At 40.7% G+C, this 19,722-nt stretch overlaps 1 protein-coding gene across 1 annotated transcript; it reads left to right on the forward strand.

The window, feature by feature from the left end:
- The first annotated feature begins 9,413 nt into the window (after positions 1-9,413).
- On the forward strand, positions 9,414-18,728 carry DYNLT3 (dynein light chain Tctex-type 3). The gene is made up of 5 exons (XM_007444419.3): positions 9,414-9,537; positions 11,066-11,107; positions 13,717-13,840; positions 14,952-15,029; positions 16,249-18,728. Exons 1-5 carry the CDS (start codon positions 9,508-9,510, stop codon positions 16,323-16,325), a joined length of 351 nt encoding a protein of 116 aa, XP_007444481.1. The 5' UTR covers positions 9,414-9,507; the 3' UTR covers positions 16,326-18,728.
- Positions 18,729-19,722: the final 994 nt, after the last annotated feature.

Here is a 19,722-nt window from a genome sequence, read left to right on the forward strand (position 1 = left end):
CAACAGGATCGGTTTGGGGAAGAAATGCGCATCTTCGCAAATGCATCAAACGTTGATAAAGTCCCATTATCTAGCCGTACTGGCATAGTGAAGCTAGAATCATAGCCGGATGGTGAAAATACCACGTTCCGTCCTTGTTTCCCAAGCAACCCTAATATTCACCGTGGTCCATGCTTAATAGGCACCTGCGCTCCGACTTTCTCCAGTGAGAACTGCCCGAAGCAAACTTGCTTTTCAGAGGTGGGGAGGAGGAGAAGTAAACTACTAATGGTCAGTCTTTCTCGATCAAAGGCAGACCGAGCGTGCATCTTCACCTTCCCGCACAGGATCACCCCGAGTCGCCCCTCCCCTTGCAGAGCACGCTCACCCCTCGCTTCGTGGAGGAAAAGAAAACACGAGTATGCGGCGGAAGCGTCGACCCCTTCCCCGCAGCGTTTCGAGAGGCCGGCTGTAAAATTCCCGAAGAAAAGGGGAAGGAAGGCAGCGTTCAGAGGGTGAAAGGTGCTCGCACGGCTACCTGCCTTATTCTCAAATCATCTGCCCTCACTCTTGCCCTGGACTGGCGAGGCGCTCCCAACTTGCACCGGCTGGGCTTGCGAGGGACAACCTGGCGACATTCATAGTCCTCCAGTGGCGGGAAATCGGCCCGGGGAGAGCCAGGTTAACACAGCGTGAAGTCCTCGCTTACCTTTCCCACGGCGGTGGCTGTTCCCGCTGCTGCTGCTGCTGCTGCCGCCGCCGCCGCTGCTGCCGTCACGGCGCCGGTTTCTGCACTGCTGCGTGCTCGCAAAAGAAGCCTTCCCGGCCGCCCCCAGCTGAACGTCGGGAGCGTTTTCTAGCTCTAACTCGCGGAGAAAAAGGAAAAAAAAAAGACCGAGTTGCCCCCGAAAAGGATGGATGCCTGTAAAGCAGCCGTCCCCGTCCTGGCGCAGATCTTCTCCTTGTCCTCGCTGGAACGGGGACCCAGGAGAGCCTCCTGCTGGCCCAGCTCGGGAAGCGCGAATGGAGGCGACTCGCAACGAAAGGCAGCTGCGCACACTCCCCACGTTGCGGGAGGATGCGGGTTGGGACTGCGAGAGACCTCGAAGGTAATAGAAGATATTGACGGAAAGAGGGGACAAGCAGCCCCAGCAAATACGTTTGCCCCGTTTCTGCACATGCCTTGTGTTTGCGCAGCAAGGGTGCTGTGTTTGAGGGGATAATGAGGACTGAAAAAATAGGGGGTACAATCCTGATCTGCCACTATTGATACTAAATGGGTCCCGAGGCTGCTATTTAATTACACTGATAAAAATTTCTGAAATGTCACATCAGATGTCTCATATGAATAGACAGGCAGATGTGTAATACTGTATATCTGTGGGAAGAAATGTTAGAGATCAAGGCCTGTCAGTTCCTGAATCTCTTGGAACAGGTTGCCTCTGTTTTGGGGATTCATGTCTTTTGGATCTTGTGGAGCACCAGGTAGAAAGATCCATGTGAAGTTGGGGCATTGCTGATAAACTGGTCTGGTTTACATTTTCTACTATAGTATAGTTTGCTTAACATGCTTTATTGAATGAATCATAACTGGACAGATTCGCATAATTTGCTAAGTCATATACCACAGTTTACCAGCCCCAGTGACTGCATTCACAAACATGTTAAGCCCAAACTAAACAAGTCAGGGCTTAGCACGGCGGAGACCTGGCCAAGTTATTTTAAGGAACACAATTCTGTGGCTTCTTTTTTGCTTTACTGTTTAAATGAACCCTGTTTAAAATAAATAAAATCTCACCCTTGGTGATGCAGAGCTCATCAATTGAGCGACTTCTCTACAGATTGTGTATGTGATCACAAAACATGGTAAGCCATAATACAGTTTGATTTTGGCCTGGCAAGCTGTGTGAATTGCACTAATGGTTTACAGCTTAGTATATTAACTGCTGTTAATGCAATAAACACGCTTAAGCAAACTGGATTTTTATGAACATCATCATATACTGTAGTAAGGTTGTAAGTATTCCAATAAAGATAATTGAGGATTTCAGCTTTTATACTAAAGCTTTAAAACCCCAACTCTGTAACTGAAGGATTGTTCCATACTTTATGCAGGAAATGGCTGTGTACTGTGAACAAAAAGTGAACAAAGAAAGCAATAAATATATTAATGCTTTTTAACATTTGTCCAGCCATGTATGTATTTGTAACTTGAGAGCCAGTTTAGTTTAGTGGTTGAGGCACTGGACTAGAAACTGGGAGACTGTGAGTTCCACTCATGCCTTAGGTATAGTGCAGTGCAAAAGTTTTAGGCAGGTGTGAAAAAATGCTGTAAAGTAAGAATGCTTTCAAAAATATATACTGTAATTGTTTATGTTTATCAATTTACAAAATGCAGAGTGAGTGAACAGAAGAGAAATCCAAATCAAATCAATATTTGGTGTGACTACCCTTTGGCTTCAAACCAGCATCAATTCTTACACTTGCACACTTTGTACACTTGCACAAAGTCAGGGATCTTGTAGGATTAGAGTCAGGTGTATGATTAACCAATTATACCAAGCAGGTGCTAATGATCATCAATTTCATATGTAGGTTGAAACAGTCATTAACTGAAACAGAAACCGCTGTGAAGGAGGCTTAAAACTGGGTGAGGAACAGCCAAACTCTGCTAGTAAGGTGAGGTTGTGGAAGACAGTTTCATGTCACAGGTCATACACCATGGCAAGACTGAGCATAGCAACAAGACACAAGGTAGTTAGACTGCATCAGCAAGGTTTCTCCCAGGCAAAAATTTCAAAGCAGACTGGGGTTTCAAGATGTGCTGTTCCAGCTCTTTTGAAGAAGCACAAAGAAACGGGCAACACTGAGGACCGCAGACGCAGTGATCGGCCAAGGAAACTTAATGCAGCAGATGAAAGACACATCATGCTTACTTCCCTTCGACATCGGAAGATGTCCAGCAGTGCCATCAGCATAGAACTGGCAGAAACCAGCGGGACCCAGGTACACCCGTCTACTATCCGGAGAAGTCTGGCCAGAAGTGGTCTTCATGGAAGAATTGAGGCCAAAAAGCCATACCTCCGACATGGAAACAAGGCTAAGCAACTCAACTATGCACGAAAACATAGGAACTGGGGTGCAGAAAAATGGCAGCAGGTGCTCTGGACTAATGCATCAAAAGTTGAAATATGTGGCTGTAGCAGGAGGCAGTTTGTTCTCCGAAGGGCTGGAGAGCGGTACAAGAATGAATGTCTGCAGGCAACAGTGAAGCATGGTGGAGGTTCCCTGCAAGTTTGGGGCTGCATTTCTGCAAATGGAGTTGGAGATTTGGTCAGGATCAATGGTGTCCTCAGTGCTGACATATATAGGCAGATACTTGTCCATCATGCCATACCATCAGGGAGGCGTGTGATTGGCCCCAAATTTATTCTGCAGCAGGACAACAACCCCAAACATACAGCCAATGTCATTAAGAACTATCTTCAGTGTAAAGAAGAACAAGGGGTCCTGGAAGTGATGGTTTGGCCCCCACAGAGCCCTGATCTCAACATCATCGAGTCTGTCTGGGATTACATGAAGAGACAGAAGGATTTGAGGCAGCCTACATCCACAGGAGATCTGTGGTTAATTCTCCAAGATGTTTGGAACAACCTACCTGCCGAGTTCCTTCAAAAACTGTGTGCAAGTGTACCTAGAAGAATTGATGCTGTTTTGAAGGCAAAGGGTGGTCACACCAAATATTGACTTGATTTGGATTTCTCTTCTGTTCGCTCACTTTGCATTTTGTAAATTGATAAACATAAACAATTACAATATATATTTTTGAAAGCATTCTTACTTTACAGCATTTTTTCACACCTGCCTAAAACTTTTGCACAGTCCTGTATTCCATAAAGACTGTGAGTTCTAGCTGAGTGACCTTGGGCCACTCCCCGTCTCTCAGCCCTGGGAAGCAGGCAATGGTAAACCACTTCCAAAATCTTGCCAAGAAAACTGCAGGGACTAATTCAGGCAGTTGCCAGGCGTCAACAATGGCCCACACACAAACAAAAAGTATTTGTAAGCTGATTCCTCAAGCAAAGAAAATATAGGAAAGGCTAATGATACAGGTTTCTCACATATATTTGGCACCCTCTCACTTGGTACATGTATTCTAATGATCTTTTCCAACTGCTGCCCCCCATTGTCCTTGAGTCACCAGAAAATTATATTGGCATGAAATCCTCTGTTATTGTTGCCAGTTCTTATTGCCAATACTGACTATCCATAGGCAAGCCTCAATAGCCATTCTGGGAAATCATCTAAAATATGTCCTCCACATTTCACTTGTGCACTCCAGCCCAAATACACTGGGGACCCTTAGAATACCTACAGGGCCCGTAATTTATTCTTTTTAGCATTTATTAATGGGAGAATCAGTATACCTATTTACATGAAGAAGGAAAGTCATAGCCAAGTTTCAGAAAGGCTACCCATTAAAAGAGACAAACTGAATGTAATGTGATTGATAAACATTTAAAATATAGTCAATAATCAAAGTTTTAAAAATATAAGTGTAATAACTTCAATTATATAGGTTACCTGAAATGACTTATTATGTAAATTACCTACATTTTAGCAAGGTGGGTTGTGCAAATCCAACCTAAGTAGCATTAGGGGATTGGTCTGGGGGCAAATGACAAATGTTTGCTTGTGTTGCAAACACAAACCCCACCCTTTACCCATGTGCATACAATGTTGGGATGCAAGTACAAAAGGTGGAGCTTGCGAAGTGCTATCATAGTGTTGTCCCAAAGAAAAGAAGGGTTCGCACATGGCCTGCGCAAGCCAGTCAGACACGCAAGGCAGAAATCTCTTTTTAACCGCTTTATTCTGCAGAGAAAAGGGCACCTGCAAATTGACTTTTAAGGCAAGCTCCATGCAAATCATTGGGTTTTTAAGCAGCTACAATCAGAAAATCATTTCATCATAGGTTAATACAATTTTATTCGTATACACAGTTAAAACAACCTAAGGAGGTGGGTACTAACGCCCAGAGGGTGGGCAATGGTTGTTGCTAAGGAAATATGGGCGAGCTGGTTTCTTCTCTCTCTCTCTCTCTCGCTTGACAGCGAGCGCGCACAGCCTGTTCCTGCCGCGGGGGAGAGCTCACTGTTTACTTTCGCTTTTCTCTCTTCCCAGCTTTAACTGACAAACCTTGTCAATTTCAAAGGGAAATAGTGTTAGCAAGGTCCGCAGCTGCAGCCTACCTTTCCGCTGTGATCTTAGCAACTAGTTAACGTCAATTCTGGGACGTACATAATGTTTATTCCCAAAATCCTCCATTCCATTAACAGTACATGTTTCCTCATTTAAGCTTCATTTTCCTTGAGCAATGGACTCCAATGCTGTGGGGTTCATTTGTCATGCAAATCCCAAAAACTGGATCGGGTAAATCAAGTTTAAGAATATTGTGCAAACATAGTCGGTGAATCAGCCAGGATTTTTAAACATGGTTTTTTGAACAAGCCATAGTAGCGTGATGTTAAAGTCAGAATGTTACGCTGAAAGCAACTCAGCTGCTTCCATCGGAAGATGACCCCTTTAATGGACTTCAGATTTGTTCAGTCGTTAAGTCGTGTCCGACTCTTCGTGACCCCATGAACCATATTGCGCCAGGCCTTCCTGTTCTTCACTGCCTCCCTGAGTTTGCTCAATTTCATGCTCATTGCTTCAGTGATGCTATCTAACCATCTCATCCTCTGCCGTCCTCTTCTCCTTTTGCCTTCAATCTTTCCCAGCATCAGGGTCTTCTCCAAAGAGATCTCTCTTCGCATTAGGTGACCAAAATATCTGAGCTTGAGCTTCATTATCGATCCTTCCAATGAGCAATCAGGGTTGATTTCCTTTAAGATTGACTGGTTTGACCTCCTAGCAGTCCAGGGGACTCTCAAGAGTCTTCTCCAGCACCACAGTTCAAAGGCATCAATTCTTCGGCGCTCGGCCTTCTTTATGGTCCAGCTCTCACAGCCATACATTACTACTGGAAAAACCATAGCTTTGACTATGCGGATCTTTGTCGGCAAGGTGACGTCTCTGCTTTTTAATATGCTATCTAGGCTTGCCATAGCTTTCCTCCCAAGGAGCAAGCGTCTTTTAATTTCATGGCTGCAGTCTCCGTCTGCGGTGATCTTGGAGCCCAAATAAATGAAGTCTGTTACTGCTTCCATTTCTACCCCTTCTATTTGCCAGGAATTGATGGGTCCAGATGCCATGATCTTAGTTTTTTTAATGTTGAGTTTCAAGCCAGCTTTTGCACTCTCCTCTTTCACCCTCATCAAGAGGCTCTTTAGTTCTTCTTCACTTTCTGCCATTAGGGTGGTATCGTCCGCATATCTGAGGTTGTTGATGATTCTCCCTGCAATCTTAATTCCGGCTTGTGATTCTTCCAGCCTGGCATTTCTCATGATGTACTCTGCATATAGGTTAAATAAGCAGGGTGACAGTATACAGCCTTGTCGTACACCTTTCCCTATTTTGAACCAATCGGTTGTTCCATGACCGGTTCTAACTGTTGCTTCTTGGACCGCATACAGATTTCTCAGGAGATAGGTAAGGTGGTCTGGTATTCCCATCTCTTTAAGAATTTGCCACAGTTTGTTGTGATCCACACAATCAAAGGCTTTTGCATAGTCAATGAAGCAGAAGTAGATATTTTTCTGGAACTCTCGTGCTTTCTCCATGATCCAGCGAATGTTGGCGATTTGATCTCTAGTTCCTCTGCCTCTTCGAAACCCAGCTTGTACATCCGGTAGTTCTCGGTTCATGTATTGCTGAAGCCTAGCTTGTAGGATTTTGAGCATAACCTTGCTAGCATGTGAAATGAGTGCAATTGTGCGATAGTTTGAGCATTCTTTGGCGTTGCCCTTCTTTGGAATTGGAACGTAAACTGACCTTTTCCAATCCCGTGGCCACTGTTGCGTTTTCCAAACTTGCTGGCATATTGAGTGCAGCACTTTAACACCATCATCTTTTAGTATTTTAAATAACTCAGCTGGAATACTGTCATCTCCACTAGCTTTGTTGTTAGCAATGCTTCCTAAGGCCCACTTGACTTCACTCTCTAGGATGTCTGGCTCAAGGTCAGTGATCACACCAACGTGGACATCAAGGACATTAAGATCTTTCTTGTATAGTTCTTCTGTGTATTCTTGCCACCTCTTCTTAATCTCTTCTGCTTCTGTTAGGTCCCTGCCTTTTTTGTCCTTTATCATGCCCATCTTTGCACTAAACGTTCCTTTCATATCTCCAATTTTCTTGTAGAGATCTCTAGTCTTCCCCATTCTATTGTTTTCCTCAATTTCTTTGCATTGTTCATTTAAGAAGGCCTTCTTATCTCTCCTTGCTATTCTCTGGAAATCTGCATTCAGTTGCTTATATCTTTCCCTTTCACCCTTGCTTTTCGCATTCCTTCTTTCCACAGCTATTTGTAAAGCCTCATCAGACAGCCATTTTGCTTTCTTGCATTTCTTTTTCTTTGGGATGGTTTTAGTTGCTGCCTCCTGTACAATGTTACGGACCTCCGTCCATAGTTCTTCAGGCACTCTGTCTACCAAATCTAATCCTCTAAATCTATTCATCACCTTCACTGTGTACTCACAAGGAATATGATCTAAGTCATACCTGAGTGGTCTAGTGGTTTTCCCTACATTCTTCAATTTAAGCCTAAATTTTGCAGTAAGAAGCTCATGATCTGAGCCACAGTCAGCTCCTGGTCTTGTTTTTGCTGTCTGTATAGAGCTTCTCCATCTTTGGCTGCAAAGTATATAATCAATCTGGTTTCGGTATTGACCATCTGGTGATGTCCATGTGTAGAGTCGTCTCTTGTGTTGTTGGAAAAGAGTGTTTGCTATGACTAGCTTGTTCTCTTGACAGAACTCTATTAGCCTTTGCCCTGCTTCATTTTGTACTCCAAGGCCAAATTTGCCTGTTATTCCGATTACTCCTTGACTTCCTACTTTAGCATTCCAATCCCCTATGATGAAAAGGACATCTTTTTTTGGTGCTAGTTCTAGAAGGTGTTGTAGGTCTTCATAGAAGCGGTCAACTTCAGCTTCTTCAGCATCAGTGGTTGGGGCATAGACTTGGATGACTGTGATATTGAATGGTTTGCCTTGGATACGCACTGAGATCATTCTGTCGTTTTTGAGGTTGTACCCCATTACTGCCTTTCCCACTCTCTTATTGACTCTGAGTGCAACTCCATTTCTTCTAAGGGTTTCTTGCCCACAGTAGTAGATATAATGGTCACCCGAATTAAATTCACCCATTCCCGTCCATTTCAGTTCGCTGATTCCCAAGATATCGACGTTCAATCTTGTCATCTCATGTTTGACCACATCCAGCTTGCCTTGGTTCATCGATCTTACATTCCAGGTACCTATACAATATTGTTCTTTACAGCATCGGACCTTCTTTTCGCTTCCAGATACATCCACAGCTGAACGTCCTTTCGGCTTTGGCCCAGCCGCTTCACTCTTTCTGGAGCTACTTGGAAATGCCCTCCGCTCTTCCCCAGTAGCATATTGGACACCTTCCGACCTGAGGGGCTCATCTTCCGGCGTCACATCTTTTAGCCTTTTGACATTGTCCATGGGGTTTTCTTGGCAAGGATACTGGAGTGGGTTGCCATTTCCTTCTCCAGTGGACCACATTTTGTCAGAACTCTCTGTCATGACCTGTCCGTCTTGGGTGGCCCTGCACGGTATAGCTCATGGCTTCACTGAGTTACGCAAGCCCCTTCGCCACGACAAGGCAGTGATCCATGAAGGGGGGACTTCAGATACAATGGACGAATTTGAATCTAGACATTCCCCGAGATGGGAATTGCCCTTTTTCAAAATTATGTTATGCATATGTGCAAAAAGCCCCATCCTCAATTCAAAATTGGAATCCTGTGCCCATTTATTTCGCAATAAGCCTCATAAACATGATTGGACTTACATCTGAGTAAACATACATAGGACTGTATGATTTCCAAACACAATAAGTGTTGCCTATGATTATTCAGCCGGGATTCCGGGGGCTTAGAAGCCTTTTTGTTTCTAAATATTCAAGGCCTCTTAGCATTGCAAAAAGAAAAAGAAAGAAATCTGGGCTTGAGCCTGGCAACCCCCGAGCGAGCATCCCAGACAAAAGCGGAGGAGTCTCAATAGCGGTGAATATGTGTGGCTCAGGGTTGAACTATGGAATCCTTGGGGTTCTCTGAGCTTGGTTATAGAATAAAATATAGAATAGAATATATATACAGTATATAGAATATAGAATAGAAAACCCAAGCTCAGAGAACCCCAAGGACTCCGCAGAGGAGTCTTTCAGCCGGCAGAGGGCGCTGCAGAAAGAGGCACCCTCGTGCTCGCGGGCTTAGGGGAGGAGGGGGAGGGGGAGGGGGAGGAAGAACTGCTGAGCTAATGCGAGGGCGAGGCCCGCTGTCACCGCTGGGAACGGGAAGGCTGCTGCGTTCCTGTTGCTGCCATCGCTGCGGCCATGGAGGAGTTTCACCCACGTAACGACGAGGTAGTGCAGTTCTCCTCTCTCGCGCTGGTCGGCTGGCGGCATCCCCGCGTCCTCGGGGTCGATCGAGCTCCCGGGCGCTTGGGCCGAAAGGTCCCGGAGGAGCGCAGGGACGGCTCTCCCAGCCCCGCCAGGCCTGAGCGGCGGCGTCTCCGACCGGGTTGGGAGGCAGGCTCACGTCACCTCCCGTCGGGGAAAGGTCGTCGATCTCCCGACATAACGAGAGCGATTGCGCTTTTCAGGCCTGCTCGTTCTTCACGCTTTGGGGCAGCCTCGTTTAAAGGGGGGGAAAAAGCCGCCTCACAGATGCAGTGTTTTAAAAAAAAAAAAAATGTAGGCCAATCACGATCGACGCTGCCAAGTCGGAGCAGTGGGATTTCTTACTTCAGGGCAAAACGAGAGCCCTAAAGTACCAAGAGGACACACAGTGTATGCATGTGGTGACTTTTCTTTCGGGGACGGGGAGGATGCAGCAGCATTTTAATTGGCCTATTTTTGAATGCTCAGTTGCCCGCAAAACCTTTCCTCCAGGTAGAGAGTTAAGTCAGAAGAAGTCGCATTTGCTCTGCTTATCCTTGTTTTGTTGTATGTATATATGGCATCATTCAGAGATGGAGCCATGTCTTTTCATTCTCTGCCACATACATTCACAGATTTGGATTTAGGCATTATGCTAAGCTGTAGTTTGCCTAATCGTGGTTTTTTGAATAGACCTCAACTGGTTGAATTAATACAATGAACTAAGCCAGAAGCCATTGTTTACAAATCAAATTGTGTTATATTTTAGCATTTCATGTAAACCAGTTCAGTGGGAAACACAGCAGCTTATCCTGCTATATCTTCAGCTTGGTTTCTGTTTTAAAAGGCTGGATTTTAAAATTTCTTTTAAAATCCATTTTTTAGATTTGGAACCCTGCCTACTGTGTCTTTCTCATCAATCCCTTGCACTTTTTTAACATAACTTTTCCTGTGATTTTCCTGAACAGTTGCTACAGATGCAACATATTAGTGAATTCTTGTAGTATAAAGCTCACAAATAGGTGTTTGATAGTGAGGAGTTGTAGATGCATGCTATTTACTGCCTTCTGGAGCATCTTTTGCCTCTAGATCTAAAGCACTGCACAACCATATTCTTTAGGGTAATGTACTGTATAGGTTCTGGTTTCTAATTTTTCAAGGTACCATTAGAAATAGTGAACTAAAAAAAAACAGCTAAACATTACAGTTGAGACTTTAGTACTGTGATACATATTTGTTAAGATATAACAGCTTGGTTTCTATGCAGCTGCAATGTGTATTAACTTTGTAAACTAATAATATCAGGATGAATGGAGATTGTGGTTGTATTAACTTTGCATTTGGGAGAAGTGTATGTTTTTAAAGAAAAAAAATATATTGCCCTGTTTATTTTTGGGTTCTGGAAAGTTATTTGATATGCTGTACTGTTTGTATAGTTTAAAGTTTTGTAAGTTGCTGGGGACTCAAATTGGATGAAATATTAATAAAATATCTTTAAATATTATCATTCCAGATGATCTTTAACAGTGAAGAAGCCCACAATATTATTAAAGATGTGAGTTACACATTTATGTTTTGATGATAAAATACATTTTTGATATGTTTTCTCTGAATCTGTATTAAAAATAGAAATGATGGATATCGACTTGGGCAATAATCTTATATACAGTGGGGCAAAAAAGTATTTAGTCAGCCACCAATTGTGCAAGTTCTCCCACTTAAAAAGATGAGAGAGGCCTGTAATTTTCATCATAGGTATACTTCAACTATGAGAGACAAAATGAGGGAAAAAATCCAGAAAATCACATTGTCTGATTTTTAAAGAATTTATTTGCAAATCATAGTGGAAAATAAGTATTTGGTCAATATCAAAAGTTCATCTCAATACTTTGTTATATATCCTTTGTTGGCAATGACAGAGGTCAAACGTTTTCTGTAAGTCTTCACAAGGTTTTCACATTGTTGCTGGTATTTTGGCCCATTCCTCCATGCAGATCTCCTCTAGAGCAGTGATGTTTTGGGGCTGTCGCTAGGCAACACAGACTTTCAACTCCCTCCAAAGGTTTTCCATGGGGTTGAGATCTGGAGACTGGCTAGGCCACTCCAGGACCTTGAAATGCTTCTTACGAAGCCACTCCTTCGTTGCCCGGGCGGTGTGTTTGGGATCATTGTCATGCTGAAAGACCCAGCCACATTTCATCTTCAATGCCCTTGCTGATGGAAGGAGGTGTTCACTCAAAATCTCACGATACATGGCCCCATTCATTCTTTCCTTTACACGGATCAGTCGTCCTGGTCCCTTTGCAGAAAAACAGCCCCAAAGCATGATGTTTCCACCCCCATGCTTCACAGTAGGTATGGTGTTCTTTGGATGCAACTCAGCATTCTCTCTCCTCCAAACACGAGGAGTTGCATTTAGACCAAAACGTTCTACTTTGGTTTCATCTGACCATATGACATTCTCCCAATCCTCTTCTGGATCATCCAAATGCTCTCTAGCAAACTTCAGATGGGCCCGGACATGTACTGGCTTAAGCAGGGGGACACGTCTGGCACTGCAGGATTTGAGTCCCTGACAGCATAGTGTGTTACTGATGGTAGCCTTTGTTACTTTGGTCTCAGCTCTCTGCAGGTCATTCACTAGGTCCCCCCATGTGGTTCTGGGATTTTTGCTCACCGTTCTTGTGGTCATTTTGACCCTGCAGGGCAAGATCTTGCGTGGAGCCCCAGATCAAGGGAGATTATCAGTGGTCTTATATGTCTTCCATTTTCTAATTATTGCTCCCACAGTTGATTTCTTCACACCAAGCTGCTTGCCTATTGCAGATTCAGTCTTCCCAGCCTGGTGCAGGTCTACAATTTTGTTTCTGGTATCCTTCAACAGCTCTTTGGTCTTGGCCATAGTGGAGTTTGGAGTGTGAGTGTTTGAGGTTGTGGACAGGTGTCTTTTATACTGATAACAAGGTCAAACAGGTGCCATTACTACAGGTAACGAGTGGAGGACAGAGGAGCCTCTTAAAGAAGTAGTTACAGGTCTGTGAGAGCCAGACATCTTGCTTGTTTGTAGGTGACCAAATACTTATTTTCCACCATGATTTGCAAATAAATTCTTTAAAAATCAGACAATGTGATTTTCTGGATTTTTTTTCTCATTTTGTCTCTCATAGTTGAGGTATACCTATGATGAAAATTACAGGCCTCTCTCATCTTTTTAAGTGGGAGAACTTGCACAATTGGTGGCTGACTAAATACTTTTTTGCCCCACTATACATTTTATTTGCTGTACCATTGAACTTTTGGAAATAAAGATGGGTAGATATGGTGATGTCCAAACTTTGCATTCATATTTAATTAATAGAAGTTTAGGGTTTTTAACTTTTTAGTATCAAGACAGTGGATTGAATTTTAATTTTCTATTAGTGGAACTTGTACATCACAGGATAGCAGCAAGTAATTTCTGCCAATTCTCTATTTTCCTGAAGCTTGCTATACTCTCAGCCTAATGTATAATCAGATGTGGGTAATACCCTACAAAAGAACTTGATACATAACATATCAAGGAGTGCTTGAGTGCAAGGAGAAAGGTGAATCAGTGAGAATTGGCATTCACCCATTTCATTTGCAGAATGATCTGGTAGATTGGAGACCCTTCATTGATTGGAAGGAGACCTTTGGGTCAGGAGAAGGGAGTTTAGGATCTGAGTCAATGATGATTAGTGTTATGTAGCAATAAGTGTTCTGTTGAGTTCTGTACTGGTAGTAACACACTTGTTTAGTTGTTTTGTAAAAATGGTAAACTACATTTATGCTACTGTGGTGTAGCCTTTTCTAGTGTTTAACTAGAAAACTGAATCTGCATCTTATGATGTTTACAATGGCACCAAAGCAGCCCAGCACTGGGAAGATAAATAAAATGCTGCTGCCTAATTTGCAGTGTCATTGCAACTTTTATTTGTTGCATTACTAAGTAAATCCAGCACAATGAGATATTTTAGTTATGTTGGGATTAAACTCATTGGTTGATTGCTTCGGTAATTAATTAATGTTATAATTGTCTAGACTAGAGTCTAGTCTAGAAAAACTGCCTTCAATATTTGAGTTATTTTGCATTCTTTATATAAAAGTCTTTTACTTGTTCTTTTAGGATTTTTTGTTCTTTTTCAGTGCATAGAAGGTGTTCTGAGCAAGGCAGATTATAACCATGACAGTGTCAATAAATGGACTGCAGCTATAGTAGAACAGTCTCTAACACATCTGGTAAAACTGGGGAAAACATACAAGTACATTGGTAAGACTCATTGTGAATATGCAACAATTTCTTATTACTTTTGGCTAAAATTAAAGAGAAATAATTTATCTTCTTCTCCTAAAGCAGTTTTCCACAACCTGATTCCCTCCATATGTATTGAGATTTCAACTCCAGAATCAAGGAGACATGTATTTAAATTTTGCTGGCTGGGAATTCTGGAAGTTGAAGTCCACATGTCTTAAAGTTGCCAAGGCCAAGAAACACTGATTTAAAGTGATAGATGTGGGATTAGATTCTAATTCTCATATACCATCAGGCAGACACAAATACTGTATAGAAGTGGGAGGAGAAGCACAAGGAGCTTTGCTAATCTTTTTTTGGCCAGTATTATTATATTATAGAGTAGAATATTTTAAAGCCGAAGCATGCACCAGACATCCCCTGTGAATATATTTAGATTAATAATAGACCTATTGAAAACCAACCGTTTGTATAGCGATCCCAAATCTGGTATTATCTTGCATTATCCAGTTTTGTTGGACTAAAATATAGCTTGGAATGATGGGAAGGACAAAGTAATACATCTGAAGGGACCCAGATGGTGGGAGAGGATGCAATGCTTTAGTGAATGTACCTTTGGAAAGCACCTTCAGTGAAGAGGCCTTCATTCAGGCCATTAATAATAAAAATGCAGCAACTCTCATATTTTCACTTTTTCATATGCTTAAATGCTGTGCCTTTTAGGTGCAATAGCGATTATTTTGTAGAGAATTAAAAGGACCAGGAAGAACTCTTTACCCAAGAGAAAGTTAGCCAGTTTCACTCCCAAAAGTCTGTACATTAGGTTAGTTATGATCTATAGAATTGTTAGTGGAAACTTTTTTTTAAGGAGAAGAAATGAATCTCATTGATTTAATATTTCTAGGGAAAGAAGAACTTAAAGAATATTTTGTAGCAAAATTGAATATAATTAATTGCTGGAAAAAAAGTGGAAAACTTTCGTATATATTTTGCCATTGTGTTGATAGAGGTTTTTCTCTCTCTTCATCCCCAACTTCTCTGAAACCTTCATTAGGAAAGTCTGCAAGTCTGAATAATTTATCAGTTTCTTGCTTTATTAATGAATGCTGGATTTTTCTCCATCCATTAGTGACCTGTGCTGTGATGCAGAAGTGTGGAGCTGGTCTGCATACTGCAAGCTCGTGTTTTTGGGATACCACAACTGATGGTAAATACCAAGTTGCAGGAAATAAAAGCACCATGTAAATAATGTAATATAAAAGTACTACTTCCATTTTTTAAATTCGTGTGAAACATCCTATACCAGCTGAAATACTATTTGACAACCCCCATAATGTAATTGTTATTGACTGAAATTAGGGCTGTTTGGCTAAAATGTGAAATAGAAAGTAGTTGGAAGTGATGCCTGTGGTCTGCAGTTCTGTGCACTTTTCATTGGTATGAAAACTGGGTCCACACATTACATTAAGTCATGGTTTTACCAGGGTTTATTGAATGAATCAGAGTTGGCTGAGTTTACGCAATTTGTTGAGCCAAAACTAATAAACTATAACTTGTACTGTGATTTAGTGCATAGTGTATATCTAGCAAAAGTTTGATTGACAAAATGCTGTAAACCTTAACCTCTTTTAGTTTTTCTGAATCTCAGCCTTCTTTTGGTTTACCTTAAAGTTTACTGGGTAACTATAGGCAGGCATTCTTTCTCTCAGCCCAGCCTATCCTAATAGGGTTGTTGTGGGGCAAAATAGAAAAGGCACTAAATAAGCCACCTTGACCTCCTGAAAGAGAGGTGGGATGTCAATGTAATAAATAAATGAAATAAAGTGCATCATAGCATACTCTGTGTATTGGGACCAAGCTCATGATATCTTAAATCATGGCTTCCCAAACTTTTTCCATCATTATGCAAAACCCTAACTTTGAATGGTCACTGAATGAATGGTCATAACCCGAGGATTACCTGTATTATAAAAAATAATTTAATTGAATTAAGTTTATGTCATTTCAAGAAATTACCATTGGTAATTTCATTGATTTTTGTCCTAATAGGAATAATTTGGGAGATTTTTAAACATATTTTAGTACACGTGGCATTCTTTAAGTCAATTTAAATGTCTGTTGTGATTAGATAATGGGTTCATGTGTCGTTACCCAAAGAAAAACTACTTTTACCCAATTTTGGGTAATTTACCAAGGTTTGGGAAGCACTGTCTTAAATACTCAAAGTGAGACTGAGAGAGTTCAAAGAGAGAGATTTTCTGGAAAACAGCAGTATAGACCAATTTGATCATCAAATGGATGTATGCTGTTCCCTGTCAGTGAATATAAGTTGTAGAATATGTCTGTACATGAGTTTTGGTTAAAGATTGCCATTTTAAGAATTTTTAAAAATGCCTGATCATTATTTTTCCTTAAATCCATTACAGGTACTTGCACAGTCAGATGGGAAAACAGAACAATGAACTGTGTGGTCAGTGTCTTTGCTGTGGCCATAATCTTGTAGCAAATTGGATAAAATAAGTTATCCCAAAGCCTTTAAGATCAGAAACTATCAAATACTCAGTGCGCATTGTGAGAATTATTAAATAAGATATTATTAAGTCTGAGAAAAAGAGGAAGGAAATGTGCTTTTAAAAATGTTTCTGCAAAAATATTTATATTATGGTAAAGCCTATTCTTTTAGTTCTGTCAGCTGGCAGATGGCTAAGTATATGCTGATTTAAAAAGGCAACATTTTGAGTGTGCTATGATTATATGTTTTATGTTTCTGTCCTCCAAAAAAAGACATAATAATACAGCTATACAAAAACAACAATATGCCAGGTTACCACCGACACTTCACACATAGGAGATTAAGAGAAATACTAGGGGAATAAATTGTTTATAATATATAAGAAACTGACCTAAACTTTCCATTGAGTAAGAGACGTCAGGGTTTTGGAACAGGGTGTTTAAACCGCTTCAGGACTCTTTGAAACCTCTTCATTTATTTCTCAGTATGACAGATAGGCGTCAGCTTGACTACTAAGATCTGTAGTTTTGTGTTTTCTGAGACAAATCTCTGATATGGGAGACTATCTGGACATGGAGTGAACAATGAGAGTCATAGAAATCCCAGCAATGAAGAATTCCATGGTTATGGTTCAAACTGATGTGGAAGAAAAGTTTCCCTAAAGCAGTAGGTTTCAAAGCCAACTATTTAGAAAGTTACAGAATCAGAAGATTATGCAGGGTAAGTGAACAGAACAAAGGTGAACAGGTTTTAAGAGTTTTTTTTTTTAATTTGTAGAATGCAGAATATCTCAAAAACCAAAGTATGTACTCTTCTTTTACAGGGCATGAATATTTTGTAAGTGAATGTAGTTTTCATGCTGGAATTCACAATGATGCTGTTCTTATGGCTTATTTACAAAATTAGGAGAATCTTGTAAAGTATTGGTTTTGATAAGGAATATGTACAGTATTGCTGAGTTAATAAACATCACAACCTATGGAAAAAAAATTAACATTATGATCCATCAGGCAGATACTCAGGCCCAATTATGTAGCTTTTGTGTTATCTGTTATATATTTTCAATGCTGATGTTTCTAAGTAAGGACCACCTTTGCTCCTTTATGCCGTTGAATCGCATTGTGCCTTAATCATTTATATATATAAAAGTAATGTTTCATATATTGGACTTGAAAGTGCACACATTGGGGCAGGCTTTATATTTTAAAATGCACTTAAATATAAGAATGAGGTTAGAGAACAATTAATTGTAGTTATATTCTGGGCATATTTAATTGGGAGTTAATCCCCTGAACTCAGTAGAGTTTGTTTCCAAATAACTGTACTATTTATGCCTGGGAGTTTTGACACACTATTAAAGCTTATTTGACAGTAAATTCAATTGAATACTATGAGACTAACTTTTAAGAAAATATGCACAAGATCAGTAGTATTTATCATGCTTCCCAGGTCTAATAAATAGTTAGAAAAATGTCAAAGTGGTAATTCCATTAAATTGGAAAACTTCTTAAAATGATTTAAGCGTCTCTGCAGATATATTTATGTTTCAGGGAACTACTGTTTCAGCTTTTCAAAGAAATATTGTGTTATTTGGAAGGCATTTGTATCTTGAAACCAAACTCTTGTATTTTGGCCTTTTGAAAACATTGGGATTAATCAATATTGTTATAAGATTTTTAGAAATGGTTTTTGACCAGTATAGTGAACTTGGTTTTGTATTAACATTATTTAAAGCATCAAAATCTTAATTTTTGTAAGGAATTTGTTGCGTATTTAACTATATTAACAATATAGCCCAAATGATTGTAATATAAACAAAGGTGAATCTTATTTCTGAAATAAGTACATATATCTGCAACATGAAAGTTAAAACTATTTCATGGTATGTTTTATACAGTTCTGGATTCATTCTTTCTTTTTATTTGGTGATAAGATATTTTCACCTCTTTCCTGAAGCAGCAAAAGACAATCTGAAGGTTAATGTATTTTATGAAAGCTGGGAACATAGTAGATTCCTGTTTGCATCCTGGAGCAAATAAAGGCTGATTGCTTTCTTGAGGCAATGATCAGCAAGCAAAAACTCAACTGCTTCTTGTATGTGATGCACGCAAATGATGCACTAGAAAAAAATGCTATGTTTGGCAAAGTTGAAGGGAGAAGAAGATGAAGACACATGGACAAATGGGATGAAGGTGATTGGAGGATTACCCTTGGAAGACTACATCAGTACTAGAGGCAGGTCAAGATGATACGTTTCTGTTCATGTAGTCATCAGGTGCTGAACTATCTAACTGAATTAGAGAATTGCACTTTTAGAAATCAATCTCTCTGTGTCTCTCTCTCTCTCTCTCACACACACACACACACACACACACATACACACACACACAATGATGTGATGTACAACCTTTTTTTTTGCATAAATGAGAATATTCATTGTATTTCATGTATTTATAATGTATCTGAAAATCAGTTATGCTGAAAACCTACTTCTTTATACAGAGGCTCTGAAATTCAAAACTGGCAAGATTGCACTAGAATTATATTGGTATTTGTCTTAAAACAGCTACATTTTGTTTGTACTTAAATAAATTATATCTGCCTTAGCTGACATATGCCTTTTTTATAAATTAGGTATATAATTGCTGATGTTTTGGAATGTGACTTTTTTTTTCTTTTCAGATTATTTTAAGCTTTTCTTGATCTTTGGGAACCAGACTTAATAATCATTTCACAGTATTAAGAACTATTCTTCACCTAACATACACCCACTATTCTAACTTTCTGGGGGCCAGTTCCCAGGAGGTTTTCCTGCATATGGCCTTATTGAAGAAAATGGGAGTTTTGCTACAATTGCATAGTTGAGTCATTTCTCTCCATTCAGATAGGCTTGCATAGGTGCACATCATGGTGTATTAATTCTCTGTTCATAAACACACACTCTTGGAGGGGTGAATTGGGCAAATGGCTCAAAGATTTTGGGGAAGTTTTCCAATATGGCAAAGACGTGCTCATCCTTTCTTTCCCTAAGCTAGACCTTGAGTTGATGAGTCTGGGACAGACAGCTTGGTGTCTTCCTCTGAACTTGTGTTGCCCCTTGGCTCTTGAAGTGAGGAAAATGGAAAAGTGGAGAAGCATGTTTTCACTTCCTGTTCTGAAGGTGCTGGCAGTGGCCGCTGTCCAGTCAAGCTTCAGAACACGACCTCAGTGGAGGCATGGCTGTAGAAGACAGAGTGGTATATGTGAACAGGAAATAGCTGCTGCCACTTTCCTCCCTGCTTGTGAGGACTGTCAGGTTTAGGCTGAGTTCATTCCCGCCTGGCACTGTTTTCGTTCTTACTTTATTCAAAGGAGTCATCAACCATGCAATTCCTGCCAATCTTGAAAC

Source organism: Python bivittatus, unplaced genomic scaffold (genome assembly GCF_059951505.1).
Source record: "Python bivittatus isolate LINGU-HERP-01145 unplaced genomic scaffold, Pbiv_v1 ctg000350_np1212, whole genome shotgun sequence".
Lineage (NCBI taxonomy): Eukaryota > Metazoa > Chordata > Lepidosauria > Squamata > Pythonidae > Python > Python bivittatus.

Excerpts from the sequence above, each read along its gene's own strand:
- DYNLT3 (XM_007444419.3), top strand. The coding sequence starts at position 9,508 with ATGGAGGAGTTTCACCCACGTAACGACGAG. Across the intron at positions 11,108-13,716 it reads CCCACAATATTATTAAAGAT|TGCATAGAAGGTGTTCTGAG; the intron begins GTGAGTTACACA and ends GTTCTTTTTCAG. Across the intron at positions 15,030-16,248 it reads TTGGGATACCACAACTGATG|GTACTTGCACAGTCAGATGG; the intron begins GTAAATACCAAG and ends AATCCATTACAG.